Genomic DNA, 23,209 nt, shown 5'->3' with positions numbered 1-23,209 from the left:
ACAATGTTGTTTCCCTAGATACTAAAGCTTTGTGTAGTGATCAAAGGTAATTCTGAAAGTTAAAATTTTAAATGTTAGAATGCTATGTTATTGTTAATTGTCCTATATTATGTATTCAATAGGAAATCACACTTTATCAATAAAAGTTAAAATGCGCATCTTGAATAAGAGAGGCCTTGAGCGCACATGGACTTGACCCTGAAGGCAGCGGGGAGACCGGGAGGGGCACCGACATAATGTGAAGTCAGACACATCTAAGAAATATCCCAGTTCTGCTTCCAAGAAACCTTTGCTTTAGTTTTGTCATGTGGAAAATGCAGATGACAAGAATACCACCTTGTTTAAAGCCTTGCGGGCACTGAGTTCCTCCTGTTTCTGGAGAGCGCGGCCCAGGGCCTGGCAGAGTGCCAGCCCAGCAAACGACAGGGGGCGTTAGCATCAATACGGGGTGTTGAGCAGGGGCTGCCAAGGTCTGATCGGTGTTCTGGAGGGAAGCGTGTCTGGCTGCGGAGGGACTGGTCTGGGGAGGCTGTGGTCCAGAAGAGGGGCCAAGGCAGCATGGGGATGGAGAGCCATGGCAGGCTCGGGAGAGGATTAGGAGATAACTTCTGCAGACTCTGAGACTTTGGGAATTGCTTATGGGTAATATCTAAATTCTGATTTTTTTTCGTGCGTCCCCGGGCCTGGTGCCAAACCACCCAAGGGCTGGGCTTGATGGCCCCTCTCGGTTCCTCCCTGCAGCACGCTCGCAGACGCCATGCGGTGGGCTCCGACGCCCCTGTCTGCACCGCCCCTTCTGCTGCCGCCGCTGCTGCCTCCGCCACTGCTGCTGCTGCTGGTGCTGGGGTGTGGGCCGAAGGAGGCCACCAGTGGCGGGACCGGCGGGGCAGCGGGCTATGCGCCGGTGAAGTACGTGCAGCCCATGCACAAAGGACCCGTGGGGCCGCCTTTCCGCGAGGGCAAGGGCCAGTACCTGGGTGAGCATCATCCCTCCCCAATCCAGGTCACAGCCTTTCAATCCCCACCAAAGGTCCCATCTCCACTTTCTTCCTGAGTCTGGTCCAGGACCTGCCACCCGCGGAGGGCCCTTATCCGCGGGCTGGTCTTGGAGGTCGTTAGTAGGGTGGAGGAGGGGCGGGCAGGTGTGCAGTGGAAGTGGAGGGGAGGTGGTTTTCTCCGACTGGCTCTGGAGGGCCGACTGGCGCCACCTGGCGGCCATACCACACCAGGTCGTGCAGGGATGAGAGGCTTCCCGCGACTGCCCAGCCTGGGTAGATGGGATGCTAGGAACCCTGGGTGAGGACACTCTGCATCCCCAAGTTTGCCACTGGACTGCCCCCGCCCCCTCAATTCGATCTTTCGTGAGAGCAGGGAGGGGGAGGGCAGGGCGTGATCTTCATGCACTGATACAGAACCTTGTCTTCTCCCAGTGCACCCCATGCTGGTGTGGGGGAGTGGGTAGGTGGCTTCTCTGTCCTCACTAACCAGGCCCCTGACTGCCCCTTTTCTCTCTCTTTCTCTCAGAAATGCCTCTACCGCTGCTGCCAATGGATCTGAAGGGAGAGCCTGGCCCTCCTGGGAAACCTGGGCCTCGGGGGCCCCCTGGCCCTCCTGGCTTCCCAGGAAAACCAGGCACTGGAAAGCCGGGGTTACATGGGCAGCCTGGCCCCGCCGGCCCCCCTGGCTTCTCCCGGATGGGCAAGGCTGGCCCCCCAGGCCTCCCGGGCAAGGTTGGACCACCAGGGCAACCGGGGCTTCGTGGGGAGCCAGGGGTACGAGGGGACCAGGGCCTCCGGGGTCCCCCAGGGCCCCCTGGACTCCCTGGGCCCTCAGGCATTGCTGTCCCTGGGAAACCAGGCCCCCAGGGGGCACCAGGGCCACCAGGGTTTGCGGGGGAGCCAGGGCCCCAGGGGGAACCTGGGCCCCCAGGTGATCGAGGCCTCAAGGGTGATAATGGGGTAGGTCAGCCGGGGCTGCCTGGGGCCCCCGGACAAGGGGGTGCCCCTGGACCCCCTGGCCCGCCCGGTCCAGCTGGCTTGGGCAAACCAGGTTTGGACGGGCTTCCTGGGGCCCCTGGAGATAAGGGTGAGCCTGGCCCTCCCGGGGTGCCAGGACCCAGGGGGGAGCCAGGGGCAATGGGCCCCAAAGGGCCCCCCGGGGTAGATGGTGTGGGGATCCCAGGGCTGGCGGGGGTGCCAGGGCCACAGGGCCCAGCAGGGGCCAAAGGAGAGCCAGGAACCCGGGGCCCCCCTGGCCTGATAGGCCCCACTGGCTATGGGATGCCGGGACTGCCAGGCCCCAAGGGGGACAAGGGCCAGGCTGGGGTCCCAGGGCTCTTGGGGGACAGGGGTGAGCCAGGCGAGGATGGGGAGCCAGGGGAGCAGGGCCCACAGGGCCTTGGGGGCCCTCCTGGACTTCCAGGGTCTGCAGGGCTCCCTGGGAGACGTGGGCCCCCTGGGCCTAAGGGGGAGGTAGGGCCAGGAGGACCCCCAGGAGTGCCTGGCATTCGGGGTGACCAAGGGCCCAGTGGCCTGGCTGGAAAACCGGGACTCCCAGGGGAGAGGGGGCTTCCAGGGGCCCACGGACCCCCTGGACCAGCTGGGCCCAAGGGCGAGCAGGGTTTCACGGGGCGCCCTGGGGGACCAGGGGTGGCAGGAGCCCTGGGACAGAAGGGTGACTTGGGGCTTCCTGGGCAGCCCGGCCTGCGGGGTCCCTCAGGAATCCCAGGACTCCAGGGCCCCGCAGGCCCTATCGGGCCACAGGGTCTACCAGGCCTGAAGGGTGAACCAGGCCTGCCAGGGCCCCCTGGAGAGGGGAAAGCTGGGGAACCCGGAGTGGCTGGGCCTACAGGGCCCCCCGGAGTCCCCGGTTCCCCAGGACTCACAGGCCCTCCTGGGCCTCCAGGGCCTCCTGGCCCCCCTGGCGCCCCTGGGGCCTTTGATGAGACTGGCATCGCCGGCCTGCACCTGCCCAACGGTGGAGTGGAAGGCGCTGTGCTGGGCAAGGGCGGCAAGCCGCAGTTCGGGCTGGGCGAGCTGTCGGCCCACGCCACTCCCGCCTTCACCGCTGTGCTTACCTCGCCCTTTCCTGCCTCGGGCATGCCTGTTAAATTTGACCGGACTCTCTACAACGGCCACAGTGGCTACAACCCTGCCACAGGCATCTTCACCTGCCCCGTGGGCGGGGTCTACTACTTTGCTTATCACGTACACGTCAAGGGCACCAACGTGTGGGTGGCCCTGTACAAGAACAACGTGCCAGCCACCTACACCTATGACGAGTACAAGAAAGGCTACCTGGACCAGGCTTCAGGCGGGGCTGTGCTCCAGCTGCGGCCCAATGACCAGGTCTGGGTGCAGATGCCCTCGGACCAGGCCAACGGCCTCTACTCCACCGAGTACATCCACTCCTCCTTTTCAGGGTTCTTGCTCTGCCCCACATAACCCGTGGGGCACTGCTGCCCTGGCCTCCTCCTCTTTAGTGGTAGAGAGAACTTCTCAGTTACAAAGAACCTGCATTTAAAGAAAAAACCAAAGGCTGAACAGAGGTGGGAACAGAGAGGGCCATGGCCTGAAGAGACTGACGTGGTTTCTCCCTCCGTGCAGGCTGAGGTTGTTTCTGGAAGAGGCTGGCCTGAGTTCCTCCTCTCCCCCAAGAGTCTGTGCAGTGTCGGGGTTGTGACCCCACTGCTGCCCTGCCCAGCCTGCAGGCAGGGCCCCGGGACACTCGGTCCGGCTGCCTGACTCCTGTGAGTCCCAGGCTCTGCTCGGTGGTGAAAGACGCTGCTTCTCTGGGAGTCAGAGCTGAGGGAGGGCTGAGCTACCCCACCCATCTCCTCGGGTGTTGTGGGGGGCACATATTCGCAAACCCTGCCTTTCCTGCTGGCCCCGGATGGCACCTGCTTAAGGAGTGGGGCATGGCCTCCCTCAGCTCCTGGCTGGGGCTCTTGCAGCTCCCCTGGGACTTCCAGCATGTGGTGGCGGGTCCCCTGAAGAGTTTCCCTCCAGGAAAAGGGAGAGGAGGGGGCCAGCGTGGACACCCAGCCACGATGGCAATCCCGGGGGAGGGATGCTGTGGCATCAGGCATGTACAGGTGCGTGGACCCTTCTGCAGGCTCCTGGGAAGGACCACCCCCTTTCATGGCTCCAGCGCAGCCCTGGGGAGCAGGGTTTGTGAGGGGCAGGGGCAGGGGCAGGGTGGCAGGTCTTCTCATGCATCTCCATCTCCTGGGCTGCCCCCTCCGGCTCTGGCTTTGTTCATCCAGAGGGCAGTTGCCCAGGCCCCTGGGGGGCGGGGCACAGGCAGGCACGAGGCAGAGGCCACCATCAGCCAGTGGGAGTATTCCTCCCTTCAGCTCTGTCCACCTCCTGGGAGGAGGGCTGATTTTCTCACACAAAATTGTAAGGGATCCTTGCTGCCCCCAACCCAAGTGACCCCGAGGCAGGGCCTTTCGTTTGGCCCTCAGAACAAGGTGCACACAAGCTTGGGGATAGAGGCTCTGCCTGCTTGTCCTTAATAAGAACCATATGTATGTGTCTACTAAAAGGGTTAATCTGCAGGGGCTTCCTCTCCTCCCACCTCTGGTTCCAATTTCCTGTTCTAAGCAGGATTAGGGCCCAGGAGGCTGAGGTTCTGGGAGAAAGGGTGCCAACAGGCCCCTCTGGAATGAATTGGCTCTGGGTGTTTCTGCCATTTCCCCCAATCAGCTCCCCTGTGAGAAACGGGCTGGACGCCCCTGCCCTCTCTTCAGCCCCTAGTTCGAACTGAGTGGATAGAACTGAGGTTAGTGCTGGGGCAGGGGTGGTGGACACGCTCACCCGGGCAAGGAGAGCCACTCCCCCAGCGGCTTGGGCCCCTCCTCCAGCCCAGCTCCCTGGCCAAGTGTGGGCTGGGGTCAGTCGACGCGACCCGTCGCGCTGCTCACGCGTGGTGAAGATCAAGGGTGATGCTGACTTGCGACTCGCTGAGCTGCGGCCCCCACAGGCCCTTGCCAGCCCCCCGCCCCGCCCCCAGCAAAGCAGGCCATTTGACTACTCACGCTAACTTTCAAAAGGGGAAATGAAAACCCAAATCTGCCCAAGTGACACTTTCAGAACAGGTTTTGGTTGGGGTTCATGGTGCGTTTCTTACTCCCCAACGCCCAGGAGAGCTGTCTCAAACCGTACCTGGTGGGCCCTTTGCTCAGCCTCCTTCCTGGGTCAAAGCCACCACCCTCTGGCCTGTTAGGGAGGGGTTCTGGTGGGCGGGACTTCGTCAGCTCCCAGTGGGAACCCAGGGGACTAAGGAAGGCATAGGGGAGCCAAAAAAAGCTGTTTCAGAAAACTGAGTTTCTGCTAAAAGTCACTCCTGACTCCTTTGAGAGGGGTGGTTGGTGCTTCTGAAAACGTTATGTTCCAGGTGTGGTCTGCCTCATTGACCAGCTTTGTTAATTTGTTAAACGATGTCAGGTTTTAACAATGAAAACTACATCACCTTGTGCATTTTTATATTGATTCCTCTTTTTTTTTTTTTAAGATTAAGGTTTAAATGTTTTTAATTATAATTTCATTCCTAACCTGGTATAAGAAGCTTCTCTACATACCTAGTATGTGCTCTATGTCACAGAACATTTGAGAAAAATGCACTTGGGAATCAAAGAAAATGGGATTTCTTTTTGAAAAGAAAAAACAGTGATATTGACCGTATTGACCCAGCCTCAATAAAATCTGTTGTATCAAACAGCACCGTGCGGAGACTGGCGTTGCTGCAGTGTGGTCCCAGGACTCTGTGGAGTTAATAAGCCACACAGGGAGCCTACTGGGGCCCTTGCTCTGTGCCCCCTCATGGGAGTGGCCCGGTCACAGGCTCTGTCACCCCTACGTCAGAAACCCGCAGTGCTCCTAAGCTGCCAAGGCTCTGCACCAAGTAAATGCCGTGAAGCATTTTAAGAAACCAAAGTAGGCAGTGGCTGGAGCTGGGGAAGATGGATCAAGCTCTCCGGGAACATTCCTGCAAGCTCTCAGGGGTAGTGGAGCATGACAGCTGGCTCAGGACCCCAAGGGCCAAGTTTCAACATCTGATACAAATTATGAATGAAATCATGAATCTTTGCTCTTGTAGGCGGGGCTAGCGCCAGGCCCAATGCTTACAGCCGGGCCGGTGGAGCTGTCCTGAGCAGAAAGCACCTGCCCCACAGCCTGCCATGCTCAGCATGGCAGGGAATTGGCCATGTGGGAATCGGGGTGACATATTCGAGACCAACCCATGCCCTGCAAAGTCCAGTGGTTTGCCCCAGCCTGGCGGAACCTGTCTTAGCTGAAAGCAGACATGCCCAGTCCCGAGACCTCAGGCTAGCTGTGGAGGGCACGCTTCCCTCCCCGAGGGCTGGAAGGATGCTCAAAGAATGTTTGATGGCGGTGTCTCCTCCCTTTCAATTTTATTTTCTTTGAAATGGATGGTGTGCAGAACATCCTAACAGGCCGAGGCCTTTGGGGCCCCAGGTGCAGAATGAGGCACGGCTCTCAGTCCGCCCAGAGCACCCAGGATGGTGTACTCTGCCCAGCCGAAGGCTGGCAGTCCGGTGATACAAGGTGCCCTCTGCGTCCTCCTACAGGGTTCCCGTTCCTGGCCGGCCTGGGCCCAGGCCCTACCTGGGGAGCGAGCTGTGAAGTCAGGCTCCTACAGCAGGAAAATCTATCTCGTTCCCGGCCCCCTGCCTGGGTCACTCCAAGTGATCTCCAACAGGAAGGGTGCTAGACCACGCCCGCTCTGCCCTCCCCTGCAGACCACCACCACCAGCTGAAGATCGGGAGAAATCTGCCTCCCAAACCCAGCAGCTCTTGCCTTGGGATCCAGCTTCTAGGGGAGTGCAGCCTGGACAGGCAGGCACGAGGCTCCAAAGGCCAAGGGGGGAGAATCCACTCAGGGCAGAGGAGAACAGAGAGGGAACCGAACTGGGATTTACCAAAAACTGTTTATTGCTCTTTGACTCCTGCTGGAAGCCAAGTCCCACGGCAGGCAAGTGCCAGGCGTGTACCGAGATCAGCTAGGTTCATGTGCCTGTCTCTCTGATCCAGAGCAACCTGCTGCCGGGGCCCCGCCCAGTCACAGACAGGCTCTCTGGCACACTGGCTAAGTCCCAGTGAGAAGTGATGTTGCTGCGGATCATCTCCACCTCCCTAGTTCCATGTCCTAGATAATAAGGGAAAATGCCACAAGTGCCCCTCCAGTAAAACCTGCCCTGGTTCCTCATGACTGAGGAGCCAGGGGCGCCCAAAGCTCCGCAGCAAGCCAGAAACCCAGCACCGGTCCCTCACTATCCCAACGACCTCCCCCAAAGAGACCCCAGCCCCAGCAGTGCACTCCGCCCACGTGGCCGGAAGACTGAGGTGCGGAGTGAAGTCTGAGGAAGCTCATGGTTTCCAACCTGAGCTATAGTTGGTCCTGCTGGACATGGCGGAGCCCCAGCAACCGGGGCCCTCACGGACTCTTCTGGAAGACTCGGTGCAGGTTCTGGGCCAGGACGTCTGTCTCCTCATAGCCCTCACAGCTTTGCTGCCAGCTCTCAGGCACCTGTTCTATCCCATAGTAGGCTCCGGCAATGGCCCCAGCCATGGTGGCAATGGTGTCTGTGTCCCCACCAAGGGAGATGGAATAGATGAGAGTCCTTTGGAGGCTATTGAAGGTAGAGGGGATCTCGGGGTCAGGCTCCATGCAGCGCAGGAAGCAGTAGATGGCGGTGGGCACAGATTCAAAGGCAGCAATGCCATTCCCTGTGGGGACACCAGATTATGGAAACTCCACCCCACTCCCCCACAATTCCCTAGGCTTCCTGCCACTTCCCACAAATCAACGCTCTCAGCTTCAAGTGGAGCTGTGACTGAGACCACAGGCTCTATATTTAGAACATCTGGGTTGAAATCATGGCTCTCCCACCTATTGGCTGGGAAAGCTCCCTAATGACCAAGATTCCCATATCTTGGGTTTGACTCCTCATATAGAGTGGATCGGGTCAGCAGCTCTCACAGGGCTGGTTTATATCAAACAGATATAAAGCATTCTGCATAGTGCCCAGAATACAGTAAAAGTGCTATATAAATAAACACTGGTTATCACCATCAGCTGTGAGAACTGGTGGCCAGCTGCCATTTCTGGGGCCTTTTGTCTGTGAGGCTGAAGGAGCTGCAGCCCCAGAGCAGGAAGGCGCTACATTCACTTAGAACCTGCCAAGGACCCTCAGAGCTGGCTCTGCTGTCACGCAGCCCTGGGTAAAACTGTGATGGCAGGTGTGACCCCTCACTGCCCCCCCATCCCCGAGCGCAAGCCTGACCCCGACGGATGTCGGGTGTGGGGGCTGCCCACCTAGCTCAGACACCACCTCCTCTCTGGTCACCGAGTCCTGCTCTAGAAGCTCTCCAATCTTCTTCAGGCGGCTGGAGTACGGACGCTCCTCCATGCCCAACCTGTGGGGTGGGGACAAGGTTGCAGGGAGGCTGAAGCCAGGCCAGGGAGGGCTGTGTGGGAGGGCGAGGTGGGGATGTGGCTACACGGACACCCAGGCCCAGGTGTCCTAGCCACAAGTGGGAGAGGGCTGGGTGTGAGTTCCTCGTTTCATTCTCTCGGACCCCTAACCTTACTTGAAGCACAGCCAAGGCAAAAGGACTCTCCTCACCCCTCCCTAGGGTCTGCAGTTAAAGAAGGAAGGTCTCAGCTTGGGACAATGCCAGAGGAGTCCGCCCCCCACGCATGCATGCTCACAGACACACCTCCAGCCGCCTCCATCCCACATACTCACTCCTTCGCGTCGGAGACGGACTGAGCATCGCTCTCCAGCTCTTCCATGTGGCCCAGGAGCTGCTTGAGGAAGTGCTCACTGGAGAGCTCCCCCTGCAAAGCCAGGTGCACAGCCAGGGCCTGCAGGATGGCTCCGTTGTAACCCAGGGAGGAGGCGTGTGTCAGCTGGGCCGAGAGCCGGGCAAACTGGGGCAAAGGCAGTGGAGACTAAGACCTGCTGTCACAGAACCCGGAGGAGAGGGGGGCGGGGGGGCGGGCAGCCCAGAAGCCAGCCTGCCCAGACTACCTTCTGCACATCCTGGACGCTGCTATAGGCCAGGGAGATGCCAGCCACCCGCATGGCACCCCCGTTGCCATAGGAGCCTTTCCCGTTAAACTGGGCCCGAGCAGGCTCATAGACGTCTCGGCACTTGGGGCTCAGGAGCTTCTTGAAGACGGTGATTACTCCAGCACCGTAGCCCCTGCCGGGCTCTTTTTTGTACTCCTGAGCAAATCTAGGGGACGGAAGGGAGGCAGGAGGAGGGTTTCAGAGACGCCCGGCAGGGCAGGAAGAGAAGAAACCTGGCTGGTTTGGGAAACGAGGACGCCCTGGGGAACTAAGGAGCCTGTACCAGTGGTGCTGTCTTTTCTAGCCTGGGAAGCTGCAGTGGCCCTAGAACAGTTTCCTGCTGAGGGTGGGGGTCCCAGCATGTACGACATCACTGCTCTGACCAAGGGGTGCAATAACTCTGCCCGCCCGGTTTGCCTCGTCCCGGGCCCATCCCCCTCACCTGTGAGCCATGTCCACCTCGTCGAAAGCCTCCTTGGACAGCAGGGACTGCACCAGGGCCCTAGACATGGCTGTGTCGTCTGTGTAGTGCAAAGTTTCTGCAGGGACAGGGCGGGGGTGGGGTGCGGTGGGGTGGGTGGTGGGCAAGAGGAGCTGCAGGGCTCAAGGGGGCAGCTTCGGCCTCCCGCTCACTCTGTTCCTTTACCGCGTCTAGAATACCCGAAGTCAGCTTCTCACACCATCCAACGTCCCGGGCTCTAGGCCTTGGGATTTCCAGCAATTCTTTGTGCTGCGTCAGTGGCCATGTCCCGCTGATTCTGAAGGAAAGCCTTTCACCCCTTTCTGGCTGCCATCGCGGCCGCTCTAGCCTTGGGACGACCTGCTCTGGGCCTCTCCAGCCTCCTGCGCATTCCCTGCCCTCCAACCCAGCCCGTATGCCCAGCCAGGAGATTCTTCCTAAGGGCAGACTGTCATTTTTGTTCCCTCACTCCCCTGCTCAACACGGCTATCTGCTGCCTTCCGATGAGGCCCACATTCACCGCCCCGGCAGCCAAAGCTCTCCCCTCTTCACTCACTTTATATCCCACAGTTCCCCTGCACGTCCCCAGGGCCAGTCTTGGAGCCTAGGTCAAGTCCTTCCAGCTGGGGCTGCTCCCCTCCCTCCTCCTGTTCCAAACACTTCCTCTGGGTGCCCAGGAGGACCACGCTGGCACTTCCCACACAGTGCCACTGCTTATGTGGTGACTTCGTAAACAGGCCATAAAAAAGTTACGGGCAAGGACTTGATTTTATTTGAAGAGCTGGTTGCAAAGAACGAAGTCCACTCTGTAGCAAGCCCCATCTCCTGTTCTTCGCATCTGCTATGCCACCCTTTCTCTGTGTATCCCAAGCCTCAATCCAACTTTCTCCTCCCCTTTAATGTCAAGAGACTCCACCACCTATTTTGCCAGGACGAGGCTCCCAGGCCTCCCGTCTACAGCTGCAGTCTCCAGTCTCCCCTAGAGGGCGTAAGTTCCTCCTCGGGTCCACCCCCAGCCCAGTTCCCGGGGAGCTTGTTCTCCCTTTGTCCCCTCTCCTGTGTCCTCAGTATCTCCCTCTGTGGTGGAGCAGCACCCATTCTCCTTTTGCTTGGCCCCTGCACCCTGCTTTTCCCCAGGGAACCACTTCTCTCCCATTCTCAGTTCATGTGCTTAGGGCATGGAGCTAAAAGCATCTGTAGACTAATCAGAGAGCACACCCCATTCCTTTGTTCAGGATGGACAGGTGACCTAAGCCTAAGACTCCTGGGACTTTTTGTGGGAACTACCACAAAGAGAAACTCTTTCCTCTGTGGGAGCTGCTGAGCTGGGAGCTCCTGGGGGCCACCATGGAAGGGCCTGCCGAAGGGAGTGAAGCCTGAGAAGGAGAACGCAGGTCTGAACAAGGAGAGGAGCTAGGTCTGGGGAGGGCCGCTTGAGACCCTGGATTCAGCCCTGTCTGAAGCCAGAACTACCGCTAGACTTTTCAGTTATGTCAGTCAAGTGTTCTTTTTGCTTAGGCCATTTTGTGTTGGGTTTTCTACCATTTGCACCCAAAGGGTCCTTAAAAACCTAAAATTTGTTTTACTCTCATCTTAACATCAAACCGAAAATTAAAAAACTGTCCCTACATCTTGTCTCCACCTCAACCCTAGTTCATCTCTCTCCTTCTCTTCTCTCAACCCTAGTTCATCTATCTCCTTCTCTTCATACTAAAACATACTCTATTTTCTCATTTTCCATTTCTCCCCTCTTCACTCACTTTATATCCCAGTTTCCTCCACTGAAATCTGACTTCCAGCCTTCAATTTTCTACTGAAAATGCTTTTCTAAATCCAGACTTCCCTCTTCTTAACCTCTATAGCACACCAGCGACCAGCGTTTTCACCTTGAAATGTTCTTGGGTTTTGCTGACAGACATGCCGCCTGCTTCTCCTTCTGTAAAACTGTTTTCTTCTCTAGCTCCTTCTCCTCCTCCAGGGTTCAGCCCCTGTTCCTTGCTATACTACATGCTCTCCAAGAAGAATCATCCACTGCTTGACCTCAGATGTGATACTGAGCTGTGATCCAGGTAAGGAGTTGATTGCACAAGGGGAGGGAGAAGCGGTGGGCGGGGCTTTGTAGGCAGGGGACGACACGGGCACAGGACGGGCCTGGGCTAGAGCTGTGCCACAGAAAGCGAGTAGGGGTCGGTGTAAAATGAAACCGGCCACGGAGGGAAGGGCCGGCCTGGTAGGACACGCAAAGGAATTTGGCTCTATCCTACGGGTAATGGAAAATCACTGCAGACTTTCCTGCGCGGGAGGCCGCGATATCTGTTTTGAGAGCACTCCTTGCTGTGTGGACAATAATGGACTCGGGGCGCATTGATTCCAGACAACTGCGTTAAGAGCAGTAAAATCGGTAGGATGTATACAATGGACTAAGCGCAATTTAGGAGAATGACGCCCAGATTTCTGGCTCGCACAATAGGAAGGCTGGTGTTTCCACGCCCGAACCTGAGAAATGTTCGGGGCAAGACAAGTGAAGATGAAGCTCGGATTTCGCCACGCTGAGCCCACGGTGCCCTGCGGGCCGTCCAGATTCGAGAGTGGCCACACCCTACGGAGCCTCTCCTCCTAACGAACGCCTCTCCCCACCGCGCGCACACACACACCGCGCAGAGTCCCTGGGGGGAGCACCCTCCGCCGTCACGCCCAATCACCCGCCCGGTCCCGCCCACCTGTCCGTGCGCTCCCAGGCGAGCCGGGGTCCGGCTCCAGGCTCTGGACATGATGCAGGACTGACGTCAGGTTGACGGTGTCGTGCGCCTCGTAGAAGGAGCCTACGCAGTCCCCGAGCAGCGCGCCAGCCAGGCAGCCTCGGAAGCGAGAGAGGGAGCGGGCCGCCCCAGCCCCTCCGCAGCCCGCCGCCGTCATCACCACCGCCGCCGCCATCCGCGCGGACCCGTCACCACTTCCGGTGCGGCCGGCACGTGCCCGAAGGCTGCTTTTCCCCCCACCCCCTCGCGCCCCAGTTCCACAGCGCCACCCAGCGGCCCGGAGGTGCAGCTCCGCTTGCGTCGGACCAGAGCTGGTCCTACAACGCTAGTTGGATTCCACCAGGCCTTTGCTTTTGGCCCCAATGTCCCCCATCTGTAACAGGTGTCAGACGTGGCAGGAGGGCCACTAAAGGGTCCAGAGGGGACTGTCGGACCGCAGCAGCCCTACCCCTTCAGGCCACTGCTCTCTGGGTCCTGCCTTTATGAAGCCTCACTCTGCCCTGGCACCCCAGCCCTCCCACGGCAGCCCCAGTCCATGGCCCTCACGCAGGTCTGGGCCCGCATCCCCAAACCCCACTGTGATTCTAGCCTTCTCTGGGCCTTCCCTAGGCCTTCAAAGGTCAGGCAAGGGTTCAGCTGGAGCAGAGCTGGTTAGAAATCATTCCGCTAGAGCCCACGGAGTGCTGGCCTATATCAAAGACGGGCTCCCTAAAGATGAAGAAGTTTTTGGAACTTGGATCTTGGAGGATGATGGTCACCATTTTTGCTCCTCCATTCACAGGAGAGCTATTTACTCTCCGCTGGCTACATGCAAGAGTAGCAGAAAAGCTTCTAGACTGAGAAACCTAACATTTATTAGATTCATTCTCTCCAACCCCCTTTCTCTTCCATTTCCTCCCACCTAACCTTCCCCTCCCTCCGCATCCCCCAAGGCTAGGCCAGCTCTAGCTGGCAGCTTTTGAGTGGACTCATGGTACGGTTTGTGGTGCGGGTGAAGGTGTCCACCTCAGGCACAAACTTCTCAGCAGGCACAGTCAGCTTCCGACGAATGTCCATGCACTTGGTTTCCAAGAGCATGGAGTTGGTCTTGCAGGCAATGTCAGCCTGCAGCCGGGCCAGGTGCTTGTACAGGGCATCCAGAGCGTCCCTGGGGAGGAGGCATTAATAACCCACCACCCGCATGAGACTGGAAGGTGAGGGGAGGCAGCGGAGGCCCCATGGGTGGGAGGTGTCTCCCTGCCCCTCCTGCCCACTTCCTCAAACCTACTGTGCTTGTGCCAGCTTCTGCTTTAGGGCAGCGATGGTGGCCTCTAACTGGTGAACCTCATCAGTGAGGCCATACTGTGCCTGGAGGCAAAGGTGAGGGTTGGGAGTCTCGGGTCAGCCATACTATCCTTTAACCCAAGGGCTTGGGTGCTGCCCTCTGTCAGCGTCCCTGCTCCACCAGGAATACATGCTGGGGAGTGAGCAATCCCGAGGCAGCTTGAGCAGGTGGGGGAGTGTTGGACTGGGGTACCCACGCACCTGGTCCCGGCAGAGTTCCACATTGGGCCTGTAGGTTCTGGACTCTAGCCGGGTGTGGCATAGCTTCAGGTTCAGTAACTTTCTGCGCAGATCCTCTTCCAGGTGCCGGATGTCCTCCTCTAGCTCAGCAATCTCCTCCAAGGTCTGCAGGGGACAGAGCGACTGGTGTTCACTGGCTGAACCCACCACGGTGCACCCAGGTCTTCTTGGATGGGCACTGGGCTCCTCATCCCACAGCAGGAGGTCCGAGCCCCAGGGGACCAAACAGAAGAGGCTCACGTTCTTCTCCTGCCACTTGAGCTCACTGTATACTTTCTCCATCTCCCACAGCCGCTTCCTGAATGCGAATTCTGTTGCAACCCTCTGGGCTTCAAGTTCATTGTTGGTCTGAAGGACAGGAAGTGGGCCACGCAAGAGAGAGTATAAGCTCATGACCACCTGGGCATGTTGCTTGAGTGAAGGGCTGGGATGCCACATGGGCGACAGGGAACAAAAGAAAAAGGCATGAGCGCACACTTGGGCCGTCCGTTAGCCATGGACGAGCAGGGTCAGGGGAGTGGTCGGTTACCTCAGCAATAGTGAGGGCGATGGCCTCCCTCAGCTCTGTGGCTTCTTTCATCTCAGCCTCAGCCCGGTTCTTGTTGAGCCGACTAAAGTCATCCCACTGTTGAAGCGTGGAGGAGCTGCAGGTGGCAAGAAATACTGAGGTCATAAGACTATGGCCACTGTGGGGGTGAGGGGGAGGAGAGACCGATTGAAAGAAACACTTCTCACCCATCGGGGACACGTGTGGGATTAATCTTCAGAGAAATGTTTGGGGACTTGAGGTTGAGAGAGAGGCAACCCCTGTCAATGTCCAATGTCTCCATTTTGCCCCGATGGTCAGAGTTGAGCTGCTGTCGGACTTCCTGCAGGAGGCTGGAGAGGGAACAGACTAGCTCACAATCCTCCCCTCCAAGGCCCCGGACTCAGCCCCCATTGTCCTGCAGGGCCACTGAGGGTGGGGAGGCTGAAGTGACAATGGAGCTGTTGCTGCAGCTGGGACAAAGATCACATAGCTGGATGAGCTCCTCACAGACAAAATTATGACACCCACGTGCTTGCACACAACCACAGCGGCACACGTATTAGTTACACTCACAAAGGCTCACACATACACACTCACAATAGGGTATTCAGTCAGAGGTGGTGGCAAATGGGCTTCATCTCTCATGTTTCCAATCAACTGACAATGGCTCCCTACAGCAGGGTCGTGGGAAGTATTCTGAGACCATGTCTAGGCAGTGGAAAAAGTGTTACAATCAGTTAGTGGTTTCTGCCATGGACACAGCAGGGACAGAAGGCAGCTTGAGAGCCAGCGGCTCATCATCCACAGCACAAATATTACACATTTAAAACACACAGCCTTCACGTGCAGATGAACATGAGAATGACCCATCTCTCCCTTACCAGAGCTTCTCAAAAGTCTGGCTAATCTTCTGCTGCAAGGCCTTCTTGGTGGCATCAATGACCTCCACCTCCTTGTGCAACTCGTCTTCCACAGGGTCCTTCACCACATCAATGTCACGCCGACTCTCCCGCAGGGTCAGGCACTCGATCGCCACATCCAGAGGCAGGTTCTTGGCCTGCAGGTTTTGCTCTGCTGATTCTTTCATCTAGAGACGTGAAGGCACAGGAGACTGGTGGGCCATTCACTGGTGAGCAGCACTCATTCCCACTTTAACAGAGAGGCCAATGAGTGACACAGATGGACATGCCACTAAATACCCCATCAAGGGTTCCCAGACCTTGAAATGGGGAAGTGGGGGCCTTGCAGTGGGGTCTCCCGGTACCCTGCCCTAGCTCCCTGCCTGTGTCAGGGCGTCGATCTCTGCATCTAAATCCGTGAGACACTTGTCCAGCATCTCCTTCCATCGGTTGACTGTATCAACCCTCTCTGCCAGTCGAGTCCTATTGTCGTGTTCATCCCAAATGGTCTGGAAGAGACAGAGCCGGATAAAGAGGGTGTTTGGGTTTAGGGACTATCCCTTTGCCCACTTGAGCTCCCGCTGTCAACCTGATTGTTGGTCTCATTACGGAGGACCCGGGCCTCCTGGCGGATCTGGTGTGACGCATCTCGCTGCAGCTCAGCGTTGGTGGACAGCAGTTGTGTGTTGCTGTGCCATTCCGGCAACTGGAAACGTTGACTGGGCTTGACGCTCAGCGTGGCCATGGTGCTGGGCCCCTAGGCCTGTTTCAAGACACCCACTTCTGCTGGAGAGGGAAAACAAAGCTGTGGGAGACTCTTCGGGAGACCCTCTCCTATCTGAAAAGCCTCTTCCAAAGGACCGGCTCCTGTCCACTTTGCTCCATGCCCCTTGCTGCAGGAAGACTGCTTGGGCACAGCCCTCGATTTGCTCAATTTTGTGTGAGGCATTAACTAAATTCCCTCCCACCCACCCATCCACAAACACGAACTCCTGGACGCTGCAGGTCCTGGAGCAGAGCGTGTGTGTCCTGCCAAGAGCTTAGCAGGGCTGGTGGGTGGGTGGGGTTTAACAGGAAAAATAGCCCTTAATCCAGTCTCCACCCCCACCTTCAGCAACCAAGTCTTGTGGAGCTTTCTCTTCATTCTCGGTCCCAGCTTTGGTCAGGACCTGCGAGGTTTCTAAGAGAAGAACCCTTTTCTCCATCCAGCGAGGACAGGCTAGTTGTGCCCGGGATATGGGTTGGCATAGGGGAGTGTGTGTGTGTGTGTGTGTGTGTGTGTATGTGTGCGCGCGCGCGCGTGCGTGCGTGCGTGCGTGCGTGTGTGTGTGTGTGTGTGTGTGTGTGTGTGTTTTCCCCCGGGGGGCATGCGAGGCCCCCTCCCCATTGCGTCGTCGCACTCCCTCCCCCCGCCCCTGTTGGAGGAGGAACAGCTCGTGTCCGCCTAGGTCCCGGGCGAACCCCAACACTCTTCCCCAGGATAATCATCTTTGGTTTGAATTACTTGCTCACCTCGCCTCTCACCTCCTTCCCAGCCCGGCCTTCCGCCTCCTCTGGCAAGCTCCTCCGTTTAGCGGCCCCGGTTGCTAGGCACCCGCCGGTCTGTGCGCCGCTCTACGCCGCCGGCCGGCGTGTTTACCTTGGCAACGGAGGGGCTGGGGCCTCTGGGCCTAGGGGCGGCTGCGGGGCCTAGAGGCGGCTGCGGGGCCTAGGGGCGGCTGCCTGGCCGCGGCTGCAGGAGGGGGCCTGAGGAGGCTGCGGGCAGCAGGATGTGGCGTTCACTTCATTTACAAGTTAAACATTTTAATTTTGATCAAGGTTATGCGTCGACATGATGAAAAATGTGTACATAGAACAAGTAATCTCCCGCTCACGCGTTCCCCAGCAGGTATCTTTCCAGAAGTGTGAATATAAATTGCCATTATTTGCACACACACCTTTGGTGTTGTCTTGTCCAACAGTTTTGTCCACCTGCTTGACGGCATAGAAGGAATGATAATCATACACGGAGAGGGCACTTCCCTAGGAGAGGTAACTGCAATATTAGAAGCAAAGCTTAAAATCCAACCATTTAAAATAGAGAAGGAAAAAGAATTCAACCGTGCAAGCACTGTTCTAATCCTTGGGAAATGTTAACATTTAATGGTCATAACTCTTATGTGAGGTAAGCATTATCTCCATTTTCACAGGTATTTAAAAACAGGTCCACGACCTCGGCGCGTTAGGACTCCACACTGCCTCTAGTGGTGGCGCGGGAAATCGAGAGGAAGGCAGGGATGCCATTTCTAATACATGGCCTGATACTCTTATGGGAACTGTGCAGAAGGACGTTAGGAGGAGGCGAGGTAGGGTGCTATTACCACGTTCGTCTTACAGGCGGGGAAACAGAGAAGTGAGGAACGTGCCCATGGTCACATAACTAAGCGGGAGAGCCTGGATCCAATGCAGGCAGTTTGCCTCAGAGGCCAAGTTCAGGTTTGATGGATGAGGGAATGAGAGGAGTCCAAAAAGACTCCTCAGTTTTAAAACCTCAGTGACTGGTGGGATGGTGTTAGCCTTTCAAAAGGAAGGCGAGGCAGAGAACCAAGAGCTTAGTAGGCAAGGAGAGGGTAAAGCTGGCTTACGAGAAGTTTGAGGTGATTGTGGTGGGTCCAGGTGCTGTCCAGAAATGTGAGAGATGCAAGTCTGGCGCTCTGCAGAAAGACTGAGGCCAGAACATTTTCCAAACCTCTTTCACCATGGAACACTTTTTTCCATAGACTATTTTCTAAATTCTAATATACGGCTCATAAGCCAGACATCCATGGGAATTTGTGATATAGCTCTTTTACTAGGATTAAAGAAGACCAAAAAAAAAAAAAAAGCCTTGGGCAAATTACTTGCTCTGAGAAATGATCAAATTTTGGCTTATACGTTTTGAAACATTTTATAACAGAATGAAGTAAACAAATATGGCAGGGTGATGGTGGCTTTGGTGTGTATCTCTGCCTGTGGTGCTGGCCTTGGTGTTCATGACTCATGAGACTCCACTCCCTGCCAAGGGAAGGTATTAGCAGGAAAGGTCGGGCAGCTGATGAATGGGGCCAAGAAAAACAGAGCGATAGGAATGAATACTGCCGTGTTCTATTATTTTGTACTAGAAAGAAACTACTCTATTATGGTACTGTTTACCGTGGTCCAGAAGTTTAGGTCATGTGTAATATGCAAACATGCTGCCGAAGAATTTAAGATCTTGGCAAATACCTGGCAACACTTCTGTGCATTCACCAGGGAAGTATTTTTTGCTGTAGTGGATTATGATGAAAACCCTGAGGCTTCTCAGACACTCCAGTTGATGTCAGTTTCAAGTTCCTCCATTTTTCTGCTAAAAGGAAAATTTAGATCAGATGACATTTATTATTCGGAAGAAAGGGGTCTCCTACCTGAGCAAATGGCCAAATAAATGGATAGCTGAGAACTGAGACAAGGAAGGCCAACATCAGAATCAGACAGCCTACAAATTATCACAATCTCTTTAAGTTGGGGATATTTTTGGTTCTTATTGGTGGACTCATGTATTTATTGACATTAAATAGGAAATTTATTTTTAACAACAATTTGTGGGCAGCTTTAGCTCTGTGTTTTGTGATTATGATGATATCTGGTCAAACGTGGACTCGTAAAAAGAGCCCCATGTGCTCAAAGGAATCCTCACACAGGAATATCCTTTATATCCAAGGAGTGAGTTACTCTGTTTGTAGCAGAAATAAACACCTTTTCTCTGTTTAATATATGCACTGCCCTGGGAATGGTTTCTCTTGGATAAAGTGCCACATCTCGTATGAACATTAGGAAGGGGAAGATATGTGCATGCCTGGTATGTGTCTGGTTGTAATATCTTTCAGTCGGCTGCTCTGCCTTTTCAGGTTTAAAGAACCTGAGTAACCATTCAGTATTCTCATGGATTAAAAAGGATCCTAGAGAATGAAGCAAGAAAATTTTTAAAATGTAAAAAAATGTGAAACAAAACAATGTGAATTTATAACTTTTTTAAGTGATTGAGATTTAGCCAAAGAAGGCATGAAATGTCTCTGCAGAAAGCCATTTTCTCTTAAAGTCTGTGAAGTCTTAGAGTGTGCATCCTCTCTGTTCTTCTCAATTTTCTCCTCCCAGTAAATGTCATAGATTACCTAATTTAGCAAACTCCAATGACTAAAATACAGTACAACTTTTATCAAACTAGAACAATGTTTAAAAGTACTTTAGTTAAAACTTGGTCATATGATCTTATTCTAATATGAAAAATAATTCTTGATAAGGTGTAAGGTATCCCCACATCTAGCTACTGAAGATAACCTTTCCTGGAGGTGCATGTTTGCACAGTCTGCTTGGTGTGTTATCTTCTGAAGCCTGAGTATCTTTCTTGAGGCTGTGCTTTTTTTTTTAAAGATTTTATTTATTTATTTTTAGAGAGAGGGGAAGGGAGGGAGAAAGAGAGAGAGAGAGAAACATCAGTGTGCGAGAGATCGCATGCCTCCAACTGGGGACCTGGCCTACAACCCAGGCATGTTCCCTGACTGGGAATTAAACCAGCCATACCAGGCAAGGCTAGCCTGCACTTCTAATGCCTAAAGGCAAATACAGTACTTCTTCATACTCCATCTCCCAAGCCTTTCCTACTGAAATTCGCTACTATGCTTCTTAATCATTATAGATATTATAAGCTAACTGAACACCAGATTATAATTTCTCCATGATTATTATCTACCTTTTATCTGGATTCATTTCAAGGTAAGTTCTTTTTTTCTTTCAAGCGGTCAATCTCTAACAAAATAGTAACTACTATTTTGGTGTTTATTTAAATCTAAGAGAAACATAGATGTAAAGACAATTCAGAGGATGAATAATCATTTGATTCTCCCTTCTCTGTTTAGGACCATGTTAAAATATTGTTATTTCCAATATGCAGAAATGCAAAACTGAACATCTTAAAAGCTTGCTTTGTTTCAGCCTATCTTCCTTCTTAAGTGGAAAAACAAAATATAAATTTGAGGACTTTTTTCCCCTTCTTTTATCTTCTTTCTGTCATATGTAGATAATTGAAGTTAAGTCCTAAACAGCTTACTAACATGCTTGACAAATGACAGCAAAGATTTAAGTTGTGGCTTCCTATTAAATCAAACTTTGGTCTTTCCTCTAGAAATTGCTCCTTTAGAAATGTGAGAACTGTGACTGTAAAAATAGTTTTGAAGCAACAACAATTTAGTGTCACAGTAGAAGATTTATACTTTAAATTGGGACTGGCTTTGGCTATTTACAGTCAAATAAACTCCTCCAAGTTATAGTGGAAGATCTTGAGGTTTTATTTAAGAGTTGTTTGCCAAGGGAGTTGGGTATAATTTCTCCAGAGTACGTTCCATTTTTTATTCATTTATTTAAAGGACTTTATTTATTTATTTTTAGAAAGAGAGGAAGAGAAACTTTGATGTCAAAACAATAGGTTGCCTCTCGCGTGCCACCAGCAGGAGATTTGGCCCACAACCCTGGCATGTGCCCGGACTGGAAATCAAACCAGTGACCCAGCCGCACTCAATCCACTGAGCCGCACCATCCAGGGTTAAATTGCATTTTTCAAAACATGGAGCGGGTGGGAAGAGTTGGCTTCTCTCACTTTAATTTCGACATTTTTGTTTGTTCGTACCTCACTCCAGAGGAAATTGCTCTACTCTGGCCTTTTTTCCAGCTTACTTTTTTTGCTGATCTTGCACTTGCCTCAGGCCAAATAAATTCACGTTGAGATCCTCAAGGTTGAGACTGAGGCAAGGCTAAGTACAGGGTCCAGCACAAATAACACCCCTTTTTTATTACAGAATCATAAGCATGTAAGTCTGTAACAATATCACACTCAATCACACCATATGGCATTTTAGGTGGAATGTTCCAATTAAAACTCTAAGTCATTACACCCGTATTATTACCCTACCAACCACACTCACGCAGGCCTTCCTTCTGACGGGCCCTGCAGTGCCGTGTAGCACACAGTCAGAGAGCAGCGCCTGCTGCTTCAGCTGCCCAGCGCGGGTGTGTGGAAACCACTTTCCCCGGCTTGGTTTGCCCATCTTCAAAGCCCACTCTTCTTACGCAAGAAAGAAAAGTCTCTCAGTTAAAGTAAATGGAAAGTAGCTTTGTTAAATTCAAAGTACAGTGTGATAATTTTGTGCAGACTTTAATATCTAAGGGACCTTAATGCAACAACGGTAATACTTTCTCATTAAAGGTTTAGATAGCACCTCTTAATAGATTTTTAAAAATACTATTCCAAGAGATACCACAGATGGCAAACTTTTATAATCTAAATTCTTTATAAAAATACAAAAATAAATTAGAAAAAATAAATTTATATATGTTACATATATTTAAGTAAACTTAATTTCACATTTGTATAAAATACAAGTGAAAACCATCTGAATGATGGTGTGACTGAAATCCTGTCTGGTGCTGCATCAAAACTCTTCCTACGTTCTGGTTTTGGTTTTAGTTTTTCCACTTAGCAACGTATAATATAGGAAAGAAAGAGTAATTTTGTTACATTTAGCAGTTTCAAGGACTTTTGAATTGGGCTGTTCCTAAAATCACTTAGTAAAAAGTCTATTATTAATATTTGGTTTCAGCTGAAAATCAGACATCACATCAGGCTTCATAATCCTAAGTCACTAAGGTGTCTGTTTTGTCTATAATTATAAATAAAATTTATACCCAAGCATTATTCTTTTTTTTGGTAAAGGTTTATTTTATTCTCAATCTAGAGAGAGGTATAGGGAGAGAGGGAGAAACATTGATGTGAGAGAGAAACACGATCGCCGCCGTCTCCTGCACGTGGCCCAACCGGAGGCTGAGCCCGCAGCCTGGGCACGTGCCCTGACAGGAAATCGAACCAATCACCTTTCAGTTAAGGGATGACGCTACAACCCACTGAGCCACTCTGGCCAGGGCCTAAGCGTTATTCTTGACATTTTAGTAGAGACGAGTGCTGCTCTATAAAGGCATTGCAGAAATCTTTATAGCCTGTGGACATTGTAGAAGTAATAAAAGTGACCCAACATAGGAAAACAATTATCTCCCACAGATAAAACTAAAGATTTTGGGCCCCTTCATGATAAAAACATTTTAGCAAATACTGCAAAAATGACCACATCCTTTCCTGGCATTGGCAGAATAACGTAATTAATTTTCTAAAAGCACCCACAAGGTATGCAAGTCTTAGCAACCAAGAGGAATTTGTCAAATGACAGGACGACTGAAACATGAAGACCATGGAAATTTACAGTTCAAGATGTATGACCGCTCTTCCAAAAAAAAACCCAAAAAACAAAAACAACAAAAAACCAGAAAAAAACCCCAAACCCAAACCACACCTTAGAACTTTACCTTAGTCTGCCATCTCATTTCTGTATGTTTACGTGTGGTGCTCTGAGCACCCTTTTCTGAAGAAAAATTTCAAGCAGTTGAGCTTTAATATAATTGGTGATTCGTTCTGTCCAGTTTAGCACATTTTAAAGTAATAGGCTTATTACAGTCTGCCTAGATAATTGTGATAATTTCCAGCACCACACTTTTTGCTATTACATTTTTCAGTGCATGGCCTTAGTGTTACTGTAACACATACTTCTCCTTTTTAACTGTATGAATTTGGGCGTCATTACTTTTTTTGAAATCTTATATACCAGTGTAGTTCCTGGGCAGACTGGCATTAGTGATTCTCTTCAGTTTGTCAAACTTACCAAGTGACACACATAGTTAGAACAGACAGACAGACAAACCACAACCCCATTAGCATGTGTTAGTAGGCTAACTAACACTTCTTTAGCATTAGTCCCAAGATTCTTCAAGAACATAAACTGTGTTGTTAGCATTGCAGAG

At 53.2% G+C, this 23,209-nt stretch overlaps 3 protein-coding genes across 3 annotated transcripts; 1 reads left to right on the top strand and 2 right to left on the bottom strand.

Annotated features, from left to right (window-relative positions):
* Window positions 1-908: 908 nt before the first annotated feature.
* COL8A2 (collagen type VIII alpha 2 chain) lies at window positions 909-3,443 on the top strand. Its single transcript, XM_054571553.1, has 2 exons — window positions 909-977; window positions 1,525-3,443. Exons 1-2 carry the CDS (start codon window positions 923-925, stop codon window positions 3,441-3,443), a joined length of 1,974 nt encoding a protein of 657 aa, XP_054427528.1. The 5' UTR covers window positions 909-922.
* Window positions 3,444-6,940: 3,497 nt separating this feature from the next.
* ADPRS (ADP-ribosylserine hydrolase) lies at window positions 6,941-12,533 on the bottom strand. The gene is made up of 6 exons (XM_054571552.1): window positions 12,281-12,533; window positions 9,543-9,639; window positions 9,059-9,266; window positions 8,774-8,958; window positions 8,341-8,441; window positions 6,941-7,751 (listed from the first exon to the last, which is right to left on the bottom strand). Exons 1-6 carry the CDS (start codon window positions 12,492-12,494, stop codon window positions 7,459-7,461), a joined length of 1,098 nt encoding a protein of 365 aa, XP_054427527.1. The 5' UTR covers window positions 12,495-12,533; the 3' UTR covers window positions 6,941-7,458.
* A 719-nt stretch (window positions 12,534-13,252) lies between these two features.
* TEKT2 (tektin 2) lies at window positions 13,253-16,055 on the bottom strand. Its single transcript, XM_054571551.1, has 9 exons — window positions 15,900-16,055; window positions 15,694-15,819; window positions 15,293-15,498; window positions 14,618-14,761; window positions 14,412-14,526; window positions 14,123-14,230; window positions 13,844-13,987; window positions 13,587-13,666; window positions 13,253-13,466 (listed from the first exon to the last, which is right to left on the bottom strand). Exons 1-9 carry the CDS (start codon window positions 16,053-16,055, stop codon window positions 13,253-13,255), a joined length of 1,293 nt encoding a protein of 430 aa, XP_054427526.1.
* Between the last annotated feature and the right edge of the window lie 7,154 nt (window positions 16,056-23,209).

This window comes from Pteronotus mesoamericanus, unplaced genomic scaffold (assembly GCF_021234165.1).
Source record: "Pteronotus mesoamericanus isolate MK-2021 breed Mesoamerican mustached bat unplaced genomic scaffold, CSHL_Meso_final contig_221, whole genome shotgun sequence".
In the NCBI taxonomy this organism is placed as follows: Eukaryota; Metazoa; Chordata; class Mammalia; order Chiroptera; family Mormoopidae; genus Pteronotus; species Pteronotus mesoamericanus.
This window is presented reverse-complemented; position numbering and strand designations above follow the sequence as displayed.